The sequence below is a fragment of the Selaginella moellendorffii genome, unplaced genomic scaffold (genome assembly GCF_000143415.4).
Source record: "Selaginella moellendorffii unplaced genomic scaffold, v1.0 SELMOscaffold_109, whole genome shotgun sequence".
Classification (NCBI taxonomy): Eukaryota; Viridiplantae; Streptophyta; class Lycopodiopsida; order Selaginellales; family Selaginellaceae; genus Selaginella; species Selaginella moellendorffii.
The window spans coordinates 1-23,247 of NW_003314370.1; the positions used below are offsets into that span (position 1 = coordinate 1).

The window sequence follows — 23,247 nt, forward strand, 5'->3', positions numbered from 1 at the left end:
TTCTTCGACCCAGCACTCGTGTTGCAAATGAGCTTGGAGCTGGAAATCACTTGGTCGCAAAATCAGCAGTGGGAGTACTTTGTGCATGGCGGCCTTGAACTCGATTCTGTCGGTGGTAGTGTTTCTAGCATTTCGGAAAAGCATCGGATGGGTCTACAGTAACGAAACGGACGTGGTCGAACACATTGCAAGCTTGCTCAAGGTGGCCTTTCTCATCGCAGCTTGTGATCCCATCCAATGCGTGCTTGGAGGTAATTTATGCTTCCAAGTAATCCTCGCTTGTGATCAACCTTTTTACATATAGGAGTCGTCAGAGGTTGCGGATGGCAAGCCGTGGGAGCTTTGGCAAATCTCACGGCTTTCTACGTTGTTGGCTTGCCGACAGCCGTGGTTCTTGGTTTTGTTTTTAAGTTCTATGGGATGGTAAGACGACACAAACTTGTGATCCTTAATATTCGTGTTCTACATATATGTTCAGGGGTTGTGGATTGGAATAGCTTGCGGAAACGCGACTCAGACGATAATCCTTTGCTTCCTCACATTTTTTATGAACTGGGAAAACCAGGTAAAATCATTCACACCTTTTGTTTCGAAAGCTTATGCAATTGTAGTGTAGGCGAAAAATGCACACGCTAGGATTTCCCGGTCGTCGTTGCTGGAGAAGTAGTGAAAAATCTACCATTTATCTGTGTCTGTACGTTTATTGTTATGTATTAAGTATGTATGTCATTATCGTTGATCAAGACCCATGTCCCTCTCATTTGGTCAAACAAGTTTTGCTAGTATTGGCAAAGCGTTTGCATCAGCCACCACTTGACAAGAACAGACGATCTACTCGAGAGTTACGTCCAGCATATTCTCATGACAATTAAAATATTCTTGGTTTGCTTGTGAGATTGGAGCCTTAGCTCTTGAATTAGAGCGCTTTCGGCCATGGAGCTTGGCTCGGAGGAGTCCCATTCATCGACATTCTGCTTCAATGGCGAAGATCACACCTTGGGCAACTCGTTGCGATTCCTCCTCAACAAAGAGTTTGAATAGCCATGAAAGGAATGAATTCTTGATTCTGTTTTCTCTGTGTGCAGCCCTAGGGTGGTGTTCTGTGGCTACAGCGTCCCTCACCCGTCCGAGAACAAGGTGAATGTGAGAGTCCAAACAACAGGTAGATTGTTCCTCATGTTATAACCAAAGTTCTTGATCACGAGAGTGATGCTTTTGATCATTTCAATGTTGAAAAGGTGCGCCAGCCAAGGAGGTTTTCAAGGATGCGTTGCTGGACATGGTGGCCATCTGCGAGCATGTAAGCACCACCATGGACTCGGCCGTGGAGCGATTCAAGGCCAACGAGCAGCGTCCAGAGGTGAGCACGGGAACAGCAACGCACGCCTCCGGCTTGACTCACCGATCGGGCAATTGAGTTAAAGTCCTCACGACCAAAGATGATAAGTTAGAATCTCTCATCAAGGAAATAAGATCATTGGCTTCACAGATCGAAGGAAATAAGATCATCTAGAAACATAACTTCGCAGATCATTAGAGCTCTCTCTCCCAGCTAGGAAATAAAATCATCTAGAAACATCATTAGAGCTTTTCGCGCAAGGACATTGGAAATATAACTTCACAGATCAGAGTTAAATAGAAACATAAAAGGAACAAAACATTAAACTTTTGGTTTACTTTTTGCCTTTAGAAAAATTCCTGGGGTTTGACTGAAAGAGACGACGAAAAGTCAACGATGGTCAATTTCGATCCCTGGCAGAGCTCGCGCCTCGCATTACCTGCGCGCTGCTCGAATCGGCAGCCCAGGATCCATGCTTCTCACTAGTCGCGCTATTCTTCTTTCTTCTCTCGTCCATAAACCCTGCCAAGAACCCTAGGGTGGGAAATATCTCTCTCTCTCTCGGCGGGAGAGAAATGCTGCGCAGGGGGCTGTGGAGCGCCACTGCCGATGGATTCTGCGGCTCCAGGGCGGCGGCGTTGTGGCGCTGGAGCAGGCATTTCGCCGTGGCCGCCGCCGCCTCCGCGGATTCGAATCCGGCGGAGCGAGTGACGAGCCCTTCTTTGATCCGGAATCTGGCTGTGATTGCGCACGTCGATCACGGTAAGACGACTCTCATGGATAGGCTTCTCAGGCAGTGCGGGGCAATTGTCGCCAGAGATAGAACTTTGGATTCCATCACGCTCGAGAGGGAGCGTGGTATCACAATTGCTTCCAAGGTATGCATTCGTTTTTTTTTTTTTTTTCCTTCTTGCGCTAAGAGTGTGCTCTTGGTAGTATACTTCTATGATCTGGGGAACCAGTTCTCTCAACATTGTTGATACTCCTGGTCACGCAGATTTTGGTGGAGAGGTATGAAAGTTTCTTCGTCGTTCCTGTTTAGAAATTTCTTGCTTCTTTTGACAGGTTGAACGAGTTATTGGTATGGTTGATGGAGCTGTGCTCGTTGTCGATGCTGGCGAGGGGCCGCTTGCACAAACAAAGTTTGTGGTCGCCAAAGCTCTAAAATCGGGGATTCGCCCTATATTGCTGCTCAACAAAGTCGATCGTCCGTCAGGTATGTAGATACGACTCCTTGGAAAAATTGTGATGCTTTTGTTTTTTTCATTCTCTAGTTACGGAAGAAAGGTGCGGAGAAGTGGAAAGCATGGTTTTTGATCTCTTTGCAAACCTTGGTGCTACCGGTAAGCAGTAATTTTACCCAGCCTTCACTCGTTTAATTTTTCTTCTTCCTTGTTTTACAGAGGAGCAACTAGACTTTCCAGTTTTGTACGCTTCTGCCAAGGAGGGATGGGCTTCTTCTACGTTCACAAAGGCACCAGAAGGAGAACCCACTATGGCTCCGCTGCTCGATACAATTGTAAAATACGTTCCTCCACCAAAGTGTGATCTACATGCGCCATTTCAAATGGTGGTAAGAGGCAGTGTAGTTTCAGATGTTTTCCTTTATTTCACAAGTAGCGCAGGTCACAATGATGGAGCATGATCCATATTTTGGCCGCATATTGACTGGACGGATTTACTCAGGGACTGTGAAACCGGGTGACAGAGTCCATGGAATACGCAAAAAGGAAGACACTGATGTCAGCGAAACATTCAACGAAGGGAAAGTAAGTCCTTTGGTTTTAAAGAGCTGCGACTTACACTTTTACGAGCAGATTGTCAAGATTTTGAAAAAGAAAGGCGTTGCATCTGAAGTGGCCGACTGCGCTGGCGCGGGAGATATTGTTTCTATTGCGGGTCTTGCTCAACCATATATTGGGAATAGTGTGGCTTCAGTGGAGGTTAGTTGCTACTTTTTCTCGACAAGCTTTTTATACCAGTGCACGCACAATGCAGGTAAAGGAAGCTTTACCTTCGGTGAAAGTGGACCCGCCGACAATATCTATGACTTTCAGTGTTAATGATTCACCGCTTGCGGGGAAGGATGGAAAACAAGTAAGCTGCCAAGATTTGCTTGATTTGGTTGATACTAGCTTTTCATTGTTAGCTCACAGGAGCCAAGATTGGCGATCGTTTAAAGGCTGAAGAAGAATCCAATGTGTCCATTAAGGTTCTCAGATCAACCTCGAATGACGCTTATGAAGTACAGGGCAGAGGCGAGCTGCAACTCGGTAATTTACTTTTCTTTTTAAGAATGGTTTGATGAGACGTTTCCCGGTGCAGGAATTTTGATAGAAAACATGCGACGAGAAGGTTTTGAGCTATCTGTTTCGCCACCCGCAGTTCTGTAAGCGATACTTCGTTCTCGTTATATAAACGGTTCTTATCCTGTGTATTTCCTGCAGCTATAAGACTGAAAACGGCCAAAAGCTAGAACCTATAGAAGAACTTCGAATCGAGGTATTTCAAATGTGGAACAGTGTTTATAGAGATTGACTTAAACCATCTCAGGTGAACGATGAACATTCTGGAACAGTTATCGAGTCCCTTACTCACAGGCGTGCCGAACTTCTTGACATGTCGCCATGCCCCGAGTCTGTTGGTCGCACTACAATGACTTTCACTTGTCCATCAAGGTAAAGTATTTCAGATGGTTTGAGCTTTGACTAATTATTTGAAGTAAAATTATAAACAGAGGCTTGGTCGGCTATCGAAGCTCGTTTAGCACCATCACCCATGGCACAGGATTCATGCATCGGGCTTTCTTATGTCAGTGCCATATTCTTTTAACTCTTCTCCCTTCTGACTTTCTGTACCTGGCTTCCTGTAGCTTATGACAAATTTCGAGGTCCAGTTGGAAATGTTAGGCGAGGAGTTTTGGTAAGTCTTCTCGAAGTTTACCACGCGCTTTAATCAGCTTGTCTTTGTTTACACAGGTCTCCACTGCACAAGGAGTAATCACCGCGTATGCTCTAATGGGACTAGAGTCTCGAGGCACCATGTTTGTTCCACCGGGGGACGAGGTAAGTTTTTAAACAAACTCGAGATTGACTTCCTTCTCTGGCAAAAACGCCCACAGGCATACGAAGGCATGATCGTAGGAGAACACTGTAGAGACGCGGACCTCGACGTAAATCACTGCACTCTTCTTCGAAAAATTTCCGCCGCTAACAGCCACTAAACTTGCAGGTGAATCCTGTGAAAGCGAAAGAGCTGACAAACATACGTGCTCCTGGGAAAGATGAAAACGTCAAGCTCACTCCCCCGAGACTGGTAACAAGAGCTTTGCGTTTGTTTCGGTAGAGATCACTTACACGCAAATTGTTTCGTTGGTCAGGTCACTCTGGAAGAAGCTATTGGATACGTTGCAGCGGACGAGCTGATTGAGGTAATTGCTTTATTGGAAAGGGAGAAAACCAATCTTTATTCTTTTTTGCATTTTTTTTTCTAGGTGACTCCCAAAGCAATCCGGCTTCGTAAAAAGTATCTGGACAGTACAAAGAGAAAGGCGGCGGCACGGAAGCTGTCCTCGTGAGAAGCGTCATCACAGTATATAAAATTTTTTTAGCGCTGTGGACAAATTTTGCGCGGGAGATTTTCAAATAACTTAAACGAGTTTGAGTTTTTATGTTAACCTAGATTGGCGGTTAAGAGACCCGAAGTGGAACAAATTTTTCTCGACATGGGCGATGGATTTGGTGGCGATCGATGGCACAGAATTTTGATTCGCGAGGCAGAGAGGTGAGGACGATTCCATGGCAAATCTTCCAGGAGGGGCCCAGACGCTGGCAGCCTGAGACTTCCAAGAATGTTGGGAGTTGGAACTCACAGGGATGAGACGACGAGAAGGCCGTACTTACCCACGCATTTGTACCACAGCAGCGCTTTCTCTTCCCTGAGACCCTCCGCAAGCTCGGACTTGCTGTCGCCTTCTCCGCCATCGTCCAGTCCCACTCGGCTCTCCTCATGGCGGAAATCTTTGTCCGGGATTTTCTCGCCACCGAGAAGCATAAGAGCGATGCTGCGTCCTGGCGGGGAGAGAAAGAACGCACCACCGGTGTCAGCGGATGGACAAAGAGGAGGATTCTTCATACCTGCGGCGAGCGAGCCGGGGAAGATCCCACTCTACTCGGCCGAGTTTTACGCTGCTTGCACCGCCGGAGGGATTCTAAGTTGCGGCCTCACCCACACTTTCGTGACGCCTTTGGACATCGTCAAGTGTAACATGCAGGTACGAGCCTGAAAAGAAGAGTTAAAACAACGAATGGAGAAACTAAAAAAAATAAAATTTCAAAACCACTTACAGATTGATCCGAAGAAGTATAAGAGCATAGGGACCGGATTCTCCATCATCAAACAGGAGCAAGGTCCCAAGGGCCTGTTCAAAGGCTGGGGGCCGACTCTCATCGGCTACAGCGCACAGGGAGCCTGCAAGTTCGGGCTGTACGAGTTTTTCAAAAAGTTTTACGCTGACATGGTTGGAGAGGAAGTCGCCCACGACTACAAGACATTCGTCTACCTGGCCGGCTCAGCATCCGCGGAGTTTTTCGCCGATATCGCTCTGTGCCCGTTCGAAGCGATCAAGGTCCGTGTGCAGACCAAGCCCGGCTTTGCTAACGGACTGAGGGATGGGTTTTCGAAGTTTGTCGCACAAGAAGGATACGGCGGGTACATTCTTGCGGCTTCCAACTAAACATTAAAAGCAAAGTCACAACACACCTTAAAATGATAATATAAAGTTGCGACTAACCTCGTGAGTGTCCTTTGAATGTATCGCAGGTTGTACAAGGGACTTGCGCCACTGTGGGGTCGACAAATTCCCTGTAATGATCCATTCCTTCCACCTGCTGAGTTGGATCCTGACCATAACTTATTTCCCCTTTATCTCCTCGCAGACACGATGATGAAGTTTGCTTGCTTCGAAGGCACGGTGGAGGCCCTCTACAAGTACGTCGTCCCGGTACCAAAGGAGAAATGCTCCAAGCTCACGCAACTGGAAGTTAGCTTCGCAGCCGGATACATTGCTGGTATTTTCTGTGCAGTAGTTTCCCATCCGGCAGACAATCTCGTCTCCTTCCTCAACAGCACCAAAGGCGGAACAGTCGGCGACGTAAGTCAGCTTATCCTAAATAATCCTGTCGCTAGAAAATCCTTCTAAACACCTGTTGCTGCTGCTGGTACTAACACCTGTGGTATAAAACCACCAATCATTCTTATCACGTTGCTCGCTTGCAGGCTATTAAAAAGATGGGACTCGTTGGCTTGATGACCAGAGGTCTCCCTCTCCGGATTGTCATGGTCGGGACGCTGACAGGAGCACAATGGGGGATCTACGACGCCTTCAAAGTTTTTGTTGGATTGTAAGTTCCCTGATCCCTGCTGAACTGAGCTTTGCTGAGCCTTGAATTTTCTTCGAGCCTGCCTGCCCCCCTGCCTGTCTGCCTGTTTTCTTCATCCCTTTACTATACACTACATCCCATTGATTTGATAGTCTCATGATCACAACCTTCTTCCTTTTGCAGGCCTACAACAGGTGGTGCAGCACCGACAGCACCGTCACCACCTAAGCAGCAAGATAATGAGAAAGGTCGCAAATAAAAAAGATATGTTTTGTTTTGAGTACCTTGAGAATTTGTTCCATCCCATCCAGCAAGAACAGCAACACCGGCACATCCGAGTCCTAAAGGAAAAGTACTGGTAAGTAGCGCCAGGACAAATTGTTCCACAAATCTTTCCTTTCGAGCCCATTCTTTCTCTGCCCTGTGCTTGCTGATGCTCCCTACTTTTGCATTCCGGGAGACTGTTGTACGGAGCTTCCAAGATAAAGGTGAGAAAACGTTTCCTCGAGACCATTAAGTCGTCGTGATGTGAACATGCTGCTGCAATCAGAATCCTGAAAGGCTGGTCCCAGTACACATTTGTCTGCTTATTGCAGCATAAAATATGTGTCGCGGTCTCTCGCCACTACTAGTTATCTTACATCCTGGCAACTGGAAAGAAAAGTAAAGCTCACTCACGCACCTTGGATTCTCGTCATTAAGCCCGTTGCCTTGCGCCCACAATGCATGCCTCTTTTCATGTGTGCTGTCCAGTAGAAGCGCAACTTAAAAGTAGCGAGAGTCCTTAAAATACTCTTTTAAGACACTGCAAGCACTATCAAGTCGTTAAAGAAAGGAGAAAGTATCAAAGTAATGCACCGAACCGAAATAATTGAGCGACCTCTCTTTTGGTTACCTGGAAACCAGTAACTTCACCTCTTTTTCTTTCACTGAAATATATCTCAAAATCTTCGATGCTTTGCGTGCCTGCCTCTCGCTTCTTAAAACCAAGCAAAGAAACGTGATGGCGGCAGCCAGTAGCACTGAAGTAACGACCCTCTTTCACCGTGACGACGATGGACCGAGCTTAAAAAAAAAGTTGCTGCTAAATCCTTTTATTCCCGTGTGGATGAGATGACGATGACGAAGATGACGATGATAATTGCTGCGGTACCTCTCCTCCAAAGAATGGTATGAACAGAGATGGCATCTCGTCCTAAGTCTCCAAAATATTACACCGCCTAATGAACTCGTTCGAGTAGTTTACATACTTCGTCCAAAACGGCCTTAGCACTGAGAACCCGATGTCCAGCCACGGCTTTGCTTGCCCGTTGTAGTGAATCACAGCGGCCTTTTGAACGCTGTCCAGGTTGCTCTTGACATGGTAACCCAGGCCCAACATATGCCATTGGGAGTCTATAGGATATACGTAGCCATCGAAAGCAATCAGTGCCGGAGGCAAAGTACCTAGTCTCCATAGTGTCAAGTTAGAGTTGAGATTCTATAAACAACGTCAGACAGCATGCGTTAGAGAAGAAAAAAACAAAAAACAAACTGTAATGGCAAGACAAACGAACCTGCTTTTGCCAGTAGTGATATGTCTTGGTTATGTCCGTTCTCCTCCAAGCTTGCAAATCAAATACGTTCATCCCATACGCCCAGGCGCATTTTTCCGGGTCAAAGTGATTTGCTATGAGAGGATGCGAGAAGTTGAAGTAAGTCTTGAACCTCTTGGACATAACATACGGGTCCTCCCCTCGGCAGGTTTCTACGGCTCCATTAACTCTGCCATTGAGATCGATTCCAAATAATGGAGACAAGTCCTTCTGAGCCACGACATCGTCGTCTAAGAACACGACTTTGTCAAGCTCAGGAAACAGCTGCCGAGAACAAAAGAAGAAACCGGTCAATAAATGATCTCAATTTCGCAGCAAAAGCTTACCTCTGGAAGATATATCCTCAGGTGGTTCAAGATGGAGATATACTTGGGACTTCGAGCCTGCAGCCGCGATGCTAAAATGGTCGGAGAAACATTTAAGTCGGCACCAGCAGTATGATCCCCGTGGTAGTATCTGCGAATGTCGCTATGATTCTCCATAGCCTCCAGAACCGGAATGTTGTCCTTGGTGAGCCACTCGAACTGATGCAAGCTCTTCACTTCGACGATCGCAGGAGGCAGCGGATTCAAAGCGAACCACGCATGCATCGCAGCATACGTCTTCTTGTCAGTCACAACGTGGAACACCACCTTCTGAGGCTGCGCGCTGTTTCGAATGACCGACGATACAACCACAGAGGCCGCGAGCACATTGTCCGTGGCCAGGACAAAGTGGTGGAAAGAATGATCGGTCAGTCTGTACGTAAGCTCGGGCGATGGCAGCTCTCTTCTGGCATTAGCATTGGACGAGTACTCGGCAGTAAGTTTTAACGCAAGACAGTGCATACTCTTTGGAATCCCGCTAGAAGCAAAATGCCTGTATACTGCTTCTTGCAGCTTAGCAGTTCTCGTTCGTTGCTCTTGAAGTTCCAACTGTGTGAGGCAGAACAAAGACATGAAGAACTTCTAGAGGAAAATCATGGACAAAGAACTTACCATAGCCTTGAGCTTTAGAATGCACGTCTTGCCATCGTAGCGATTCGCCTCCACCTCGGCCACAAACTCACTAAAACTCTCTGGCACGTTTTCGCCCGCGGGGAGATCCGACTTTGACGCTTGCATGACGATGGAGTGGACATGTCTGGATTGCCTCTGCCCACATAGAAAAAAATCCCGTTACTACGCGTCTCTACTGTTTGACCACGGCCGAGCGGCCGCGAATAATAAAAAGAAGAGTGCTCGACAAGAACTCACCGTGGGATCGCTCCTCCAATGAAGCTTGGGTCCTATTTTCCTCCCTAAGCAATCTGCAAAACCAAGATCCAAGCGTTGCCAATCAGTCGATCGAAAGATCCAAGCGTTGCGCCGGGAAAGAGCCAATCCATCGCAGCACCACGCGTTTTCTATAGCTAATTGGAAATATAGAAAGAGAGAGAGAGAGAGAGAGAGAAAAGAGAGAAAGAAAAAGGGAGAACGATGGATTGGCGCAAGAAAAGGATCGAGGAGCTTACACATTGACGAGCACTTGTTGACCTCCTCGAGCGTGATGAGCGCCGTGGTAATGAAGATGAAAGGCAGCAAAAAGGCAAGGAACAGAATCGACCAGAAGAGGCATCGATGCGAGAGGTAGCGCGCCGCGACCTTGATCTTCAAGGGATCCAGGAAGCCATTCGATGTAGAAATCGTGATGCGCCGCATACTAGGCGAGATGTGGACCTGCATTTTGGCTGATCTATGGCGCCGCCCGCGTAGAAATCCCTGTGATCTGCCGCTACGCCTAGCTACTGGCATTGCCACTCCCGGCGCGGTGTGGCGCCATTGCCGATCATCAGCGCCATTGCCTCTCTCTCTCTCGGCTCTCTCGCGTGTGTGTATATTTGCCCCCCTCCCTTTGCCAGCTATTATTTCCAAGGGGATTTCCCTTGGGGAAGATGCTGATGTGGCAGGGAAAAACCCTCCGTGGCACCCTTTGTCCGGGGAAAATCCCTCAAACCACCGGGAAGCTTCGCATCAATCCCTTTGTGATAAAAACAGATATGACATGCTGTTCGTATTTTTATCGCTTTTCCCCCGCCCATGTCATTACCTGAGCTCGTCTATTTCTTACGTAATCGGACAGGAGTCGATCCGGTGTCCTGTCTCTATTCTTACTTGAAAATGGACAGACATATTGGCTTATACGTGAAGGAAGGAACACGTAAGTGGGAAAGAGCGCGCTGTCCACGTGGAGACGCGGTTCGGTGCCACGTTGTCAGTATTGACAATGAGGATGCCACGTCTTCCTTATCTCGCTAATTCCTGAGGGAGCTCGACAGGAGGACGTGGGAGCTGGAGTTGCGCGGATCAATCTCCAGCAATCTCCTGGCCGCCCGTGTCGCTCGCGGCAGATCTCGCTGCGTCTGGCACGAGCCCAGGATCGCGACCAGGGAGACTCCGCCGGGCACGAACGGCATTGTGTCGATCAGCTCCGCCGCCGCATCGATCTGGCCCGCGCGTCCCAGGAGATCCACCATCGAGGTGTAGTGTTCCTTGCAAGCCGCCAGGCCGCCGCCGTGATCGACCAGCATCGACGCGAAGTAGCTGCGCCCGAGATCCAGCAGCCCTAGGTGGGCGCACGCCGCGAGCGCGATCATGAAGGAGATCTCGTCCGGCTCGACCGATTCCACGATCATCTCGTGAAAGAGCTCGATCGCAAGGCGTGCGTGGCCGGATTGGGCGGCGGCGGCGATCAACGCGTTCCAGGTGACAAGATTCCGCCCCGGAATGCGCTGGAAGAAAGATTCCGAAATGTTGAAGTGACCGTACTGGGCGTACGACGCCATCATAGCCGTCCACGACACCACATTCGTCTCCGGGCAGCTGCGCATCATCATCCTGGCTGTCCAAAGGTCCCCCTGGAAGGCATATCCCGCCGCCATGGCATTCCACGCCACGACGTTGTAGAGAGGCATGGAATCGAACACTCGACGTGCCGCGTCCACATGTCCGGCCTGGGAGTATGCCACCAGCATGGCCGTACACGACACCACGTTTCTCTCAGGCATGGTGTCGTACACGGCCTTGGCGCCGTCGATGTTGCCGCATTCCGCGTGCGCGTGGATCATCGCCGTCCACGAAACAATGTTGTGGTCGGGCATATTCCGGAATGTCCTTGTAGCGCCATCCAAATCCCGCCCGTGGATGTGAGCTATGATCAATGCCGTCCATGCAAAAGAGTTTCTCTCGGGCATTTTGGAGAAATAATTTAGAGATTCTTGGATATTCCCGTTCTCTCCAAATGCCTGTACCATGGCCGTCCATGTCACAATGCTGTGTTGCGGCATATCTCGAAAGAGCTTAGAAGCGCTATCCAGATTTCCTTTGATGGCATTTGCAGTGATCATAATAGTCCAGCAATAAACATCCTTTTGGGGAACGTTTTCAAACACCAGTTGAGCTTGTTCTAAAACTCCTCGCTCTGCATAAGCGTTGATAAGCACATTCCATGACACAGCAGTATGTTCTGGCATCTTTTCAAAAAGAATCTGCGCATCCTCAAGATGCCCTTGTTGGGTAAATGCAGTCAGCATTGCATTCCATGAGACTACGTTTCTTTCGGGCATTGTCTCAAAGACTTCCTTGGCTGAGTCAAGAAAGCCTGCACTAGCAAATGCCGAAAGGACTGTAGTAAAGGAAACAATGTTTCTTTCGGGCATTTGATCAAACACAGATTTTGTTTCTTCAAGATACCCATTTTGAGCATATGCCGCAAGGACAATGTTCCAGGATAATATGCTAGGTCGGTGTAGGGTCTTGAAAATGCAATATACCTCGCCAAGGCATCCCAAGCTACCATAGATTTGAATTAGAAGATTTGCTATGCGAGAGTCTCTACATAAAACATGGGATTCTCCAATACGAGAGTGAAGTTGTTTTACTTGTTGAAAGCTTGTAGACTCTGATGACTTGAGTGCTTCTAAACACTCAATAATCTCTTTTTTCATATTCTGCCAAGAAAAAAGAGCATTTCAGTCTTACACTTCCTTTGATATGGGCATGGGGACATTTAGTATTTTAGAATATACTCTAAGTGTTTAGGGTAAATTTATTATTGAAGTAAAGATTGATCTGAAAGTGTGGCAAGGTTGCTTGCAATCTTGATGCCTCACTTTTCAGCTAAGGCATCATGTGGAGTATTTGAATTCCAAAGTGAGTTCTAGAGCAAAAATGAAAAGGTTCAAAGCAAACAACATTTAGTTTTTTATTTGATCTACATGTTTTTATAGTCTCTAGATCTTTTTTGCTTTTAAATTCTTATGATTATTGGATTTTTAGTTCCCTGATCATCCCTGTGGCCTGCAGCCATTTTCTATGTACCTGAGCAAGAGAGAGCTATAAGCACCACCATGGCATTCACTCGAAACTTGTCAGGCTCAGGCATAATCCATGCTACCATGTAAGACAAGCCAGAATCACCACAAAAGCATTGGCATTTATCAAACTCACACTCAATGTAACTACACCTCAAATAGAAACTTATACACTCCCAACTTGCTGAGCCTTACCATGTGTTTAGAATTTCTTTGCTAGTTTTGTATGAGTTTGTACAAATTATTGGCAAAGAAGTAAAATGATGATTGACATGTTTGATAGCCTCTAGATTTACCACTCATTTTTCTAGATATGATTTATAACAAGAGTTCTATATTCATAGATTGCTTTAGTTATCCTCCAAAAAATAATTTTCCATTCCTTACACAATCTATCTATTCCCCTCCTATTACATTTATCCTTTTTCTTTTTTAGAAGTCTTTCATCACCTTCTCATGACTCCACAAATTCCCCTTTACAACTTAGGTTTAATTGCATTCTCAACTAGAGCCATAAAGCTATAGATTCTATTAGTTGCATGGTTGCCAAAAACCAAGGTTATGGATTGCAATTTTATCACTTTTTTGGAATCTGATTACTATTTTCTGCAAAATCTGATAATATTTTCATATTACTCCTCCTATATGAACTCTTAGAACCTAGTCAAGATCAACCAATCACAAAAATTCCCAAGATTCTAATGTTGATCTACAAACAGAGGAGCTTTATATCAGGCCTAAGGAGGATTTTCAACCTTTGGAGCAAATCAAAATTCATATATCTCATAAGTTTGGTTTGCTAGTATTTGATGGTAGGAAAGTCTTCCCTAGAAGTAACTCTTGGAGACTTTTGGAGGAGATATATCCATCCCAATGTGTTGACTTGTTATTTCAGGAATTCTTTTGGGCTCCATGACCTTTATCAATGCAAGTTCACTTTCTTTGGTGGGAGTAGCTTCTCGACAAATAGTTTTAATATTAAATTTTTAGAATAGCCTTTAGGGGACTCCTTTACAGATTCTTCATCCATTAGACAAGATATTAGATTTGTTGCATGTAAGCTTTTGAATTGCAAAAGCAAACATAAGATTGAGGATTTTGAGGAGCAACAACTTTTATGTTGTCTTAAACATAGAGTAAAATTTAGTTTTATAGTAACGAAGATGGTGGATGCAATTTATGCACACCTTTGTCACATTTGTAACAATGCCCTTCTTCATGCATCCCATGCCATGGAAGAGCCTATAATCAGTGAAGGGGCAATTATGAACCTGAAGCTATAAATGGTATTTAACAATAGATATAACATGATCTTTTGTATACATTATTATCACCTTAAATTGTATGCTTTCTTTCCCTTTCTTTTTCATTATGCTTTTTTGTTTTCCTCTTAATTCTTTTCGTTTGAGCACTACTGCAGCAGTGGGATTGCTAAAGGGGTTGTTTATGATCATCAACCTCATCGTGCTCTCCAACCCCAAGCAAAATGTTTTGTAAAAACCAAACAAGAGCTAGGCTAGAAACTCTTAGCATGATCTAAAAAACTCAGATTTTACAGCTTATCAAAATAAAAATAATCTGAGGCTAAGAACCATGGTTTAAGAGCATTCCTATAATTGCACTATTTGAAGTGAGGAGCATGAAAATAAAGTGAGAAAACTAGTTTTTCCTCTTCATTAATTTTACCATTTCTCTCATTATTATTGCTTCTAATCATTGTCTATAGCATTGCTCACAATGCCACTTCCATTCATTTTATGACACCACAACTTGCTTGACATTTTATTCAATGATTTTCCATATTCAGCTTACTCATCTAAGTTCCAGCTAAATATTAATTATTATATAAATTACAGCCATAACCTGATTAGCATAGCAATTTCAATTTAACAACAAGTTCAGATTTATAGTGGTTGGTTAGAAGCACCTAAGTTTATCTTTCAGAGTGGCTTCTATCCCATTCCACCTCTCTTAATGAGCATTAGTTTTTAGTGTAGATAATTTATTTGTATTAATAATTTGCCTCTTTTTTAATTTATGAGGATTTACCATAGGCTTTAGTCATCACTAATAGTGGTATTTCTCTCACTTTTTTATTCATCCATTTACATCCTTAGACAATACATCCCTTCTTTTTCTCCTTTATTTCATAGGACAAAAGTATTTAAAGTGCAATGCTATATATGTTCAAAGGCTAGAAAAGTTTGGGACTCTCTTCCTTATCTTGTTTATTTTTTTTAGCTTTTGTCATTTCTTCTTTTCTCCATTTTCTTATGTTTAGACTTTAGTTTGATCCCACAGTTTTTCCCTTATTGGTATTTTTTTATTTTTAAACTTAATACCTTATTCTTATTTCTCTTCTTAGGTTTTTATTCTTGCTAGCATCTTAGCTCTCAACATCAATTCATATTCTTTTATCTATATGCAAGACTTGATTTTTCTTGTATGTATATTTACAGACACTATACACACATAGAGATATATATAAAAAATAAAATACTTAATTAAGGTTAAAATTTATTACGATACATTTACTACTAAACCCTCAACAGGCTTGGATTTTAACTCTTAATTTAGATATGCTACATTAACTCCAAATTCAGATGTGCTACATTTGGTACAAAGGAATTATCTCCTAATTTAAGATAGTAAGATTTTTTTTAGAGTGGTGTTAGTCCCCATCAAGATCTTTGGATCTTTTCAAGACCGCTAGTATTGGCTAACTTATTTATTTTCCACATGTATGGTTGGAATGCTTATAGACAGCCTTAAATTTCCTCAAATATTATATATAACACTATAAGACCTAGAACTCACCTAGGTACCCTCTACATATAACATGGTTTAGGCTAGATATTAGGAACAATCATTTAGGTCTTTTACTTCTGAATTCTAAGAGAGGTTGGATTCTTTAGATGTTTAGTGTTGCAAGGGAATATGAGATTATGAAAATCAGTCTTTAATTAGAATTGCCAACACCTAATATATCCAACCTCTCTTAGGTTGGATATATATATATATATATATATCCATATACATATACATATACATATACATATCCAACATCTCTTATATACTGATGCTGCTTTATTCAATTGCACTTTTGGTGTTGTAAAGGGTGATTATATTGTTGTGCCCATCCTTGGTGAGTTGCTATCTCCAACTTTTATAGGATGTGATTATCTATTCTCAATGTCCTACTATTTCCTACTAATGTTGAGTGTGATTGTGATGTAAATTGAAGAGTTACAAATGATGTAATTTGGTTTTTGGAGGATGTTCAAAGATCAAGTTCATAGGAAAAAAATATTTATGAACTTGAGTGGATTTCAGATTATTATGAAGAGCTTGATTATTATAAAGATAGCTTTGGACATAAGTTGGAGATTTCATAGGGTAGGTGTTAATCTTTCAATTTACCATTATAATCCTTTCTCTATACCTTTTGCTCTTTCCTAACCTTTTTTTATTTCTCAGCCTAAACCACTTTCTCTTATGTTCCTAATGTTTTTTTTCATCTATAATATATCTTTCTTTTGGCACATTAAACATTTATAATTCTTATGATTCTCATTTTTATCCCAATGTTGAGTTGAGTGTTTTCTATCCTTCTCATACTAATTTAAATAGTGAGCATATGCATGAAGTTAAAAGTTTTACTTTTATTCCATTAATGAAGTTTTTGATTAGTTTTGGTGTTTGAGAAGTGATTAAATTTTCCATTATACTTTAATCACTTAACCACACCTTTAACCACTTGGAGGAGTCTCACTCACAACCTCCATAAATCCAGACTTGGGGCTTGCTAGCTCTAAGAATGGCATCCATGCCATTCAACCTTTGCACTTGGTCTAAGTGTTCCATGTGTCCGGTCTCATGATTGACACCCAAAGGTACCATTGACATATTAGCCCGTTACACTAAAGCCATGCCCATTCACCTTTATCACACTGGTGATCCAACACCATGTACAGCACAGTCCCGTTTCTCAAAGACTGAGACATCCGCCTATGAGTGATCATTCTAGATTCACTCCTTAGCATCTTTAGGATGTTTGCAAACATGGGGGACAACCTTCCCTAATATCCCTTTTTCAGTCCCCAAGTTTTTCATTAAGCTACCTCGCTTGTCTGTCTATATCCACCCTAGCTTTGGACTTCCCAATGGTTATATCATCACCCAACATATAGGTATAGCTTTCTTAGGCCACATTAGCATTTCCTGGCCAAATTTGTTCCATTAAAGTCTAACCTCTACACTCTCCCTACTATACTTTTGGAACCCCCTACAGCCCTTCCCAGGGGATGATCGTTTTGGGATTTCACCCAACAACTTGTATTAGTATTCGCACTTGCACTCAGACTTGGTTTTGGTATTGGTTTCAAACTCAGACTCGGACTTGGTCTTGATCTCAGTCCATCTCAAACTCCATTTCAGACTCCATCTCAAGTCCATCTTGAACTCCATCTCAAACTCCATTTTGGGTCCATCTCGAACTCCATCTCAGACTCCATTTCGAACTCCATCTTAGACTCCATTTTGGACTCCATCTGGGACTTCATCTCAGACTCCATCTGGGACTCCATCTCAGACTCTATTTTAGACTCCATCTCAGACTTTATCCTGGGTCCATCTCGGGCTCCATCTTGACACTTCTACGTGTCATATGTTGGTTCTTTTATGTCCTTTTTCTAGAGACTCACTTATTGCTTACTTTGAGCTCGTTCCTCAAGCCCTTCGTTAGAAGTTTCACTCCCGCTCTTGACTTTTCAAGTTGGAGCTTTTAATCCAAACGTGTTACCTTTATTTGGCTTACATTTCGGCCACTACCACATGGCACCCTCTCGACTCCACTTTAGAGTTTAGGGATTTTTGTTTCACAATTCCTTTATTCCAAGGTTTAGTCATTTGAGCTAAAGTTTTGAATTAAGTGTATATCCTTAGTTGTGAGTGCTATTGATGTGTTGAGGAGGTTAAGTGGTGTGAACCTCTTGTTGTGGTGGCCAAAATATTTTATAATAGGAGGCCTTATATTTTCTAAACCTTAAGCATATGCCCTTTTTTATTTCTCCATTTTTTATTTGATAGCTACAAAAAATTCCTCTTTTGATGGTTCTTTATCCACTTTTTCTTCTTCCATAATTTTTTTTTCAATTTTTTTCACTTTCTCCTATTTGCCCTAACACTTTAAATTTATTGTTCTTTAAAAGAGGGAGTAGAGGGGATGGATAGGAGTCTCATCTTGATGATGATGTAAGGTACAATAATGGAGCAAAGATGAATAACATGGATTATGGAATAAGCATAGCAAGTTTGAATGATATATCTAACTTTGATGTAGTAAGGCAAAATAAATGCCATAGTGAATTGAGATTAAATATAGATAGTAGAGTGAAGATGAATGTAATAAGTCTAAATAGAGCCAGTGTTTAAAAAAAAAATTCTTTCAAGAAGAGGATAAAAAAGATATAGAAGACAAACAAAGTAAGTTTGACCTTCTATATGTAGTGTTAGACGAGGATAAAAGTTATAAATCCAAGTTAACACAGGTCTTGAAGGTTGATAAGAGGGAAGATGTAAAGGCAAGTTTTGTTGATAGTCATAATTTGAGTTAATGGTGGTCTTAGAGCTCAAATAGTAGGGAAATTTAAAGACAAGATATATTGTTTACTATAATGATGTTTTATTAATTGTAGTGGCATTTGAAGTCCTTTGCTTCGGTTCAAAGTTATAGCTTCGAGGTTAGTTTAAGCATTTGGCAATTGCACATAGATTTGTGGTTGGTTCACTAGTTGATACTTGTGTTGTAACTTTGGGTTTTATATTTGTCATGGTTTTTAGCAACTATATTAGTGGTTTTATAAGAGCTTTAAGTTCTTTTGGCAGTCTGTAATCACCTAGCAAAAGCTCTAGATATTCCACTTAAATTATTATCATCACCTTTTTATCACCTGTGAGTGCATGGAATATGGAACAGGAATACAGAAATGTGCATATCAATTAGCCCAAAAACCCTAGCTTATATACAGGAGCGAGTGGTCCGGATTGAAACCAATCCGACGGCTACCAAAATCCCACTACGCTAATATTAGTATACGGCATCGTAGCCGTACACTTGGCCCTCACATCATCCCCTCCTCTCGGAATAATGGAAGGCCATCAGGGGTCTCTTGTAGATGGGCCGGGATCTGGAGGAACGTCAGAAGGAGGCATCGGCGGATCTGTAGACGGTATTAACTGCTCCTGATCCCTTTGTATGAAGCGCTTTAACCGCTGCACATGCACAGTCTCCGGAGGATCGGCTTGCTGAACGTCATGCCGAACCTCATAAATTTGTGGTCCAACTTGCCGCAACACCCGATACGGTCCTTTCCACTGCGCAAGGAGCCCCTTAGATAAACCACGTACCGTAAGATGGGGAAAACGGACTAACACCAAATCATCCACTTTGTACTCCGCAGGTGGACGATGATGGGAATTGTAGCGCCGTTGTTGTCCCACTTGTACGCGGCCTAAGTGTTCAGTAGACTCTGCTCGGACAAGTGGAAGAATGCTTGTCAAATATTGATCCCATGACCTAGCATCAGGAGCTCGTGGCAATCGCGAAGGTAAACCCAGCTCTGTTGGTAATATTGGATCATGACCATATAGAAGTTTATATGGTGAAGCACCAACAGAACTCTGCACCCCTGTGACATAGGCATACCGAAGAGACGGCAAATAACCATCCCAATCCGAATGCTGAAAGTTCACATACTTTGCAATCATCCCTTTGAATGTCCGAACAAGCCGTTCTACCAGACCGTCTGATTGTGGATGATAAGCACTTGTAAAAGTGTGGCGTATCCCCAACCGAGATGTCAAAACATAAAATACCTCAGCCATAAATGCAAGACTATTATCCGAAAGAATCCGCTCTGGACAAGAATGCTGGAACACCACTCGATTGAGGAGGAAGTATCCAACAGCAGTTGCAGAGGCACTAGCAAGAGCACCAACTTCCACCCAACGAGTCAAGTAGTCAGAAGCAATAATAACATACTCATTGCCAGTAGTCGATCGTGGAAAAGGTCCTATAAGATCAAACGCCACCAACTCAAACAGACGGGAAACTACAATTGACTCCAACCGTCCTTCCGCAGCACAAAGAGGAGTATTACGAGCTTGGCACCAAACACAGCTACGCACATACCGGATAATATCACGTCGCATCTCTGGCCAATAGAAAGACCTGCGCAGTTTCTCGGTGACACGACGGTGTCCCATATGCCCACCTAGAATAGGAGAATCATGGTAGGCATGGAGAAACCGCGGAATAAACACCAAAGGCACCACCAGCCGTAAATAATCATCAGGATCCGTCCCCACAAAATAAAGAAGGCCATCTTCAAGGCGATATTGAGAATGTAAATGCCGGAAAGGCAAGTCATCAGCAAGTGATGCAGGATTCTCAAACCCATCTTGAAGCCTTCGAATCCACGGCTCAATCTTTTGAGCCGCGCGAACCTCATCAAGAGAAGGTAGATCTTGCTCTGCGCCATGTGGACACTGAACGTCAAGGACAGCAACCGCCGACGGCATAGAATCCTCATCTAGAAAATCCACAGATGCTGGAACAACAGGTTCGTCAGAAACATGAGAAGTGAGTGGAGAAGGAAGAGGAGCTCGAGAAAGGGCATCAGCATCAGCCATAAAACTCCCTGGGCGATGAACAACATCGAAATCATATATCTGAAGCTTCAAAGCCCATCAAGCCGTACGACCAACCAGGTTCTTCCGCTTTAATAATGAAGTAACAGCAGCATCGTCACCTTCAAGTAACGTCTGAGAACCATGTAGATATGCATGAAGTTTCTCGAAACCCCAGACTGCTGCTAAACACTCCTTCTCCGTCGTGGAGTAATTCATCTCCACTGGTTGTAATGTACGGCTTATGTATGCAATGGGATGGCACTGACCAGGCACACTCGAGCTCTCTTGCATCAACACACCTCCAAGACCAATGTCAAAAGCATCCACGCGCAAAATAAAAGGTCGAGTGTATTCAGGATATGCCAAAACTGGAGGAGTCGTCAATAGCTCTTTGAGATTCACGAACGCTCGCTCACAATCCGGAGACCAGATGAAAGATGACGTTGATGACTTCAACAATGCTCGCAATGGTGTAGTGCGATCGGAAAGATGATCCACAAAACGACCGAGATACTGCACCTTACCCAAAAAGCGCTGCACATCATTCACACACTTCGGAGTAGGGAACTTTAGAACAGCCACAAGTTTGTCAGGATCAACTTGCAAACCCTCATGAGAAATACGGTACCCAAGATAAGTTGTGTCCTTGGACCCAAACACGCACTTTGACCGCTTCAACTTTAAACCAACGTCGCGTAGCTGATCCAATACTTTACAAACATCACGAACGTGCTCCTCCCACGTCCCCTCCGAGTGGATCAAGACATCATCAATGAAGTCAGCCGTCACCTCCGGCATATTGCAAAGAACCTTGTCCATCATCCGCTGAAAAGTTGCTGGAGCATTGTTCAAACCAAACGGCATCACCAAGAACTTGTACAAACCAAATGGTGTATGAAAAGCAGTCTTAGGAATATCTTCTTTGGCCATCGGTACTTGCCAATACCCAGAAGCAAGATCTAGCTTGGTGAACCAACGACTTCGCCCCAAACGATCCAAGAGATCAGCAGTGTGAGGAAGAGGGTACACGTCCGGGATCGTCACTTCATTTAACGGACGATAGTCAATGCAGAAATGAATACTCCCATCAGGCTTCGTCACAAGATGAGGTTCACATGCCCAAAGACTCCGCGACTTCCGAATAACACCCTTCTCCAACATCTCCTTGACGTTTGCACGTAAAATCTTGATCTCCTTGGGTGACCGACGACGAACAGAAACCTTGATTGGACGAGCATCCCCGGTTGGAATGGGATGACGTGTGGCAATCTTGGCCCCAGATGAGAGGTCAAATTCAAAGAGATCAGAATACTCCTTCATGAGCTGGTCAACAGCTGCAACACAAAGATCATCGGAGGGATTGGAAAAGGGAAAAGCAGAACAAGATGGAAACACAAGAGGAAATAGTGGAGGAACAAAAGTAATGGAAGCAGAGGTAGAAGTAGAGGGACGAAGAGGTATGGAAGTGAGAGGAATGGATGAAACATAAGGAAGTATGAGACAAGGGGGAGAAGCCTCAAAGTCACACTTGGCATGATTGCGCTGCAATCAATCCATACCAAGAATGAGGTCAAAAGCTTGACTCGGCACCACCCGCAACGACTGCAACTCAAGCTCGAGATCGCCCACACGCACAACCAGGTCTGCCTCATCTCGTGCACATGCATGTGTACGGCCGTTGCCATAAAGAATGAAGACTGGATCCGCCGCACGACGCAAGTGTAGACGACAACGTGTGGCAACAGGTCGAGCAATAGAAGATAAACTCGAACCTGTATCAACCAACATGGAGAGAAGAATAGAAGACCTCTTGTTATAAAAACGAGTTTGGAAAGTAAACACTGGATGAACCGGTGCCGAGTGAACCCCTTGATGATACTCCCGAAAGAAAGATGGAGGGGTCACTAACTTATTCACGCAAGGTCCCTCCATTACTCGCGCGATTCCTCGTTTCCCAAATACACCTCGGTATCCAAACCTTCCATCGCAGCAGCACCAACGGGACGTTGCTGACGCTAAGGTCTCCACCCAGGAAATGGAGGTCGCCAATCCGGAAAGCGCCGACAACGCCGATAAGTATGACCAACTTCATCACATGCCCAGCAACGAACATCACGGCCACGACCACGTCCTCGCCCTTGTCCTTGGACTTGAGTAGCAACAGCATCAACCTCCATTGGGACAGGACTATCACTCATAGGAAGTGGAGCTGAAGGACGTGCAGCGAGAAGCAGAAGAGGCGACGTCTCATAACGTTGTGCCAAGCGAAGAGCATCGTCAAGGGTGGCAGGAGCAAGTGCATGCACAAGGCCAACAAGATCTTGACGAAGTGCTGGCGACAACATTCCTAGCTTGATCCGCTCCGCATATTAGGCTCCACACGAAGCAAAAGACTTCAGAAACGAACGCCAAATTGCATCACCGACTCAGATGGCTCTTGGCAAAGACGATGCAATTGTTGGAAGGCATCGTCACAATCGTCGGCATGTCCGAAGGCGCGTTTGAAGACGTCCGGAAGAACACTCCAATCCCCATGAGTGGCCGCACTCAATCCATTGTACCACTGCAATGCCGTCCCTTGGAGACACGTGGGAAACTCACGCAAACGTCGAGCATCATCCCAAGAATGATATGTGGCAATCACCGTGAAGTGATTGAACCAATGGTACACATCATCCCCAGAATTCCCCCGAAAGAACTCCGGTCGAACGCGAGGATTAGCACCAAGAGCAGGAGGAGTTAAACCACGTGCCGTGAATGCTGCCATCAATTGAGTTTGGTTGTTCAATTGCAAGCGCATAGCATCAAGCAAGTGAACCAACTGCTGCTCTAGAGTCAAAGGAGGAGATTGCGGATCGGCCATGAAGATGAACGAAAAAGAAAAAGCAAAAGAAGAGAAATGACAAAAAG

General features: G+C 44.3%; 6 protein-coding genes across 8 annotated transcripts; 3 read left to right on the forward strand and 3 right to left on the reverse strand.

The window, feature by feature from the left end:
* Positions 1-81: 81 nt before the first annotated feature.
* Positions 82-1,530, forward strand: LOC9662611 (DNA-directed RNA polymerases I and III subunit RPAC2). 2 transcript variants are annotated; one of them, XM_002990420.2, is made up of 6 exons: positions 82-251; positions 305-423; positions 479-565; positions 617-1,031; positions 1,086-1,162; positions 1,239-1,530. In XM_002990420.2, exons 4-6 carry the CDS (start codon positions 934-936, stop codon positions 1,415-1,417), a joined length of 354 nt encoding a protein of 117 aa, XP_002990466.2. In that variant the 5' UTR covers positions 82-251; positions 305-423; positions 479-565; positions 617-933; the 3' UTR covers positions 1,418-1,530. The 2 variants fall into 2 exon arrangements, with proteins under 2 accessions (XP_002990466.2, XP_002990465.2); XM_002990419.2 differs by lacking the exons at positions 1,086-1,162; positions 1,239-1,530 and having other exon boundaries at positions 617-745.
* Positions 1,531-1,642: 112 nt separating this feature from the next.
* LOC9631514 (GTP-binding protein TypA/BipA) lies at positions 1,643-5,005 on the forward strand. Of its 2 annotated transcripts, XM_024664263.1 has the most exons (20): positions 1,879-2,101; positions 2,157-2,217; positions 2,276-2,350; positions 2,405-2,555; positions 2,614-2,682; positions 2,743-2,912; positions 2,965-3,108; positions 3,157-3,282; positions 3,338-3,436; positions 3,489-3,612; positions 3,665-3,728; positions 3,787-3,841; positions 3,893-4,017; positions 4,077-4,150; positions 4,212-4,261; positions 4,318-4,404; positions 4,461-4,511; positions 4,571-4,654; positions 4,719-4,769; positions 4,833-5,005. In XM_024664263.1, exons 3-20 carry the CDS (start codon positions 2,285-2,287, stop codon positions 4,914-4,916), a joined length of 1,674 nt encoding a protein of 557 aa, XP_024520031.1. In that variant the 5' UTR covers positions 1,879-2,101; positions 2,157-2,217; positions 2,276-2,284; the 3' UTR covers positions 4,917-5,005. The 2 variants fall into 2 exon arrangements, with proteins under 2 accessions (XP_002990467.1, XP_024520031.1); XM_002990421.2 differs by having other exon boundaries at positions 1,643-2,217.
* On the reverse strand, positions 4,998-5,473 carry LOC112342443. Its single transcript, XM_024664260.1, has 2 exons — positions 5,242-5,473; positions 4,998-5,174 (listed from the first exon to the last, which is right to left on the reverse strand). Exons 1-2 carry the CDS (start codon positions 5,471-5,473, stop codon positions 5,029-5,031), a joined length of 378 nt encoding a protein of 125 aa, XP_024520028.1. The 3' UTR covers positions 4,998-5,028.
* LOC9631515 (mitochondrial phosphate carrier protein 3, mitochondrial) lies at positions 5,472-7,000 on the forward strand (the record flags this gene model as incomplete). The annotated part of the gene is made up of 6 exons (XM_024664291.1): positions 5,472-5,612; positions 5,688-6,049; positions 6,161-6,204; positions 6,277-6,491; positions 6,617-6,741; positions 6,904-7,000. Coding segments are annotated over 6 exons (963 nt in total), but the record flags the coding sequence as incomplete, so codon positions are not given.
* Positions 7,001-7,575: 575 nt separating this feature from the next.
* On the reverse strand, positions 7,576-10,300 carry LOC9631516 (probable galacturonosyltransferase 13). Its single transcript, XM_002990484.2, has 6 exons — positions 9,808-10,300; positions 9,551-9,603; positions 9,293-9,448; positions 8,642-9,229; positions 8,277-8,579; positions 7,576-8,200 (listed from the first exon to the last, which is right to left on the reverse strand). Exons 1-6 carry the CDS (start codon positions 10,085-10,087, stop codon positions 7,916-7,918), a joined length of 1,665 nt encoding a protein of 554 aa, XP_002990530.2. The 5' UTR covers positions 10,088-10,300; the 3' UTR covers positions 7,576-7,915.
* Positions 10,301-10,587: 287 nt separating this feature from the next.
* Positions 10,588-12,731, reverse strand: LOC9662406 (pentatricopeptide repeat-containing protein At4g02750). The gene is made up of 2 exons (XM_002990485.2): positions 12,653-12,731; positions 10,588-11,933 (listed from the first exon to the last, which is right to left on the reverse strand). The coding sequence occupies exons 1-2, from the start codon at positions 12,729-12,731 to the stop codon at positions 10,588-10,590; spliced, it is 1,425 nt and encodes a 474-aa protein (XP_002990531.2).
* Between the last annotated feature and the right edge of the window lie 10,516 nt (positions 12,732-23,247).

Coding starts and splice junctions, on each gene's coding strand:
- LOC9662611 (XM_002990419.2), top strand. CDS start 86: ATGGCGGCCTTGAACTCGATTCTGTCGGTGGTAGTGTTTCTAGCATTT. Junction 252..304: donor CATCCAATGCGTGCTTGGAG/GTAATTTATGCT, acceptor TTTTACATATAG/GAGTCGTCAGAGGTTGCGGA. Junction 424..478: donor TTTTTAAGTTCTATGGGATG/GTAAGACGACAC, acceptor ATATATGTTCAG/GGGTTGTGGATTGGAATAGC.
- LOC9631514 (XM_002990421.2), top strand. CDS start 1,915: ATGCTGCGCAGGGGGCTGTGGAGCGCCACTGCCGATGGATTCTGCGGC. Junction 3,283..3,337: donor ATAGTGTGGCTTCAGTGGAG/GTTAGTTGCTAC, acceptor CGCACAATGCAG/GTAAAGGAAGCTTTACCTTC. Junction 4,262..4,317: donor ATGTTAGGCGAGGAGTTTTG/GTAAGTCTTCTC, acceptor TTGTTTACACAG/GTCTCCACTGCACAAGGAGT.
- LOC112342443 (XM_024664260.1), bottom strand. CDS start 5,473: ATGAAGAATCCTCCTCTTTGTCCATCCGCTGACACCGGTGGTGCGTTC. Junction 5,175..5,241: donor GCTGTGGTACAAATGCGTGG/GTAAGTACGGCC, acceptor TGGAAGTCTCAG/GCTGCCAGCGTCTGGGCCCC.
- LOC9631516 (XM_002990484.2), bottom strand. CDS start 10,087: ATGCCAGTAGCTAGGCGTAGCGGCAGATCACAGGGATTTCTACGCGGG. Junction 9,604..9,807: donor CAACAAGTGCTCGTCAATGT/GTAAGCTCCTCG, acceptor TTGGTTTTGCAG/ATTGCTTAGGGAGGAAAATA. Junction 8,201..8,276: donor ATCACTACTGGCAAAAGCAG/GTTCGTTTGTCT, acceptor CGTTGTTTATAG/AATCTCAACTCTAACTTGAC.
- LOC9662406 (XM_002990485.2), bottom strand. CDS start 12,731: ATGGTAGCATGGATTATGCCTGAGCCTGACAAGTTTCGAGTGAATGCC. Junction 11,934..12,652: donor TATAGCTCTCTCTTGCTCAG/GTACATAGAAAA, acceptor TTGCTAGTGCAG/GCTTTCTTGACTCAGCCAAG.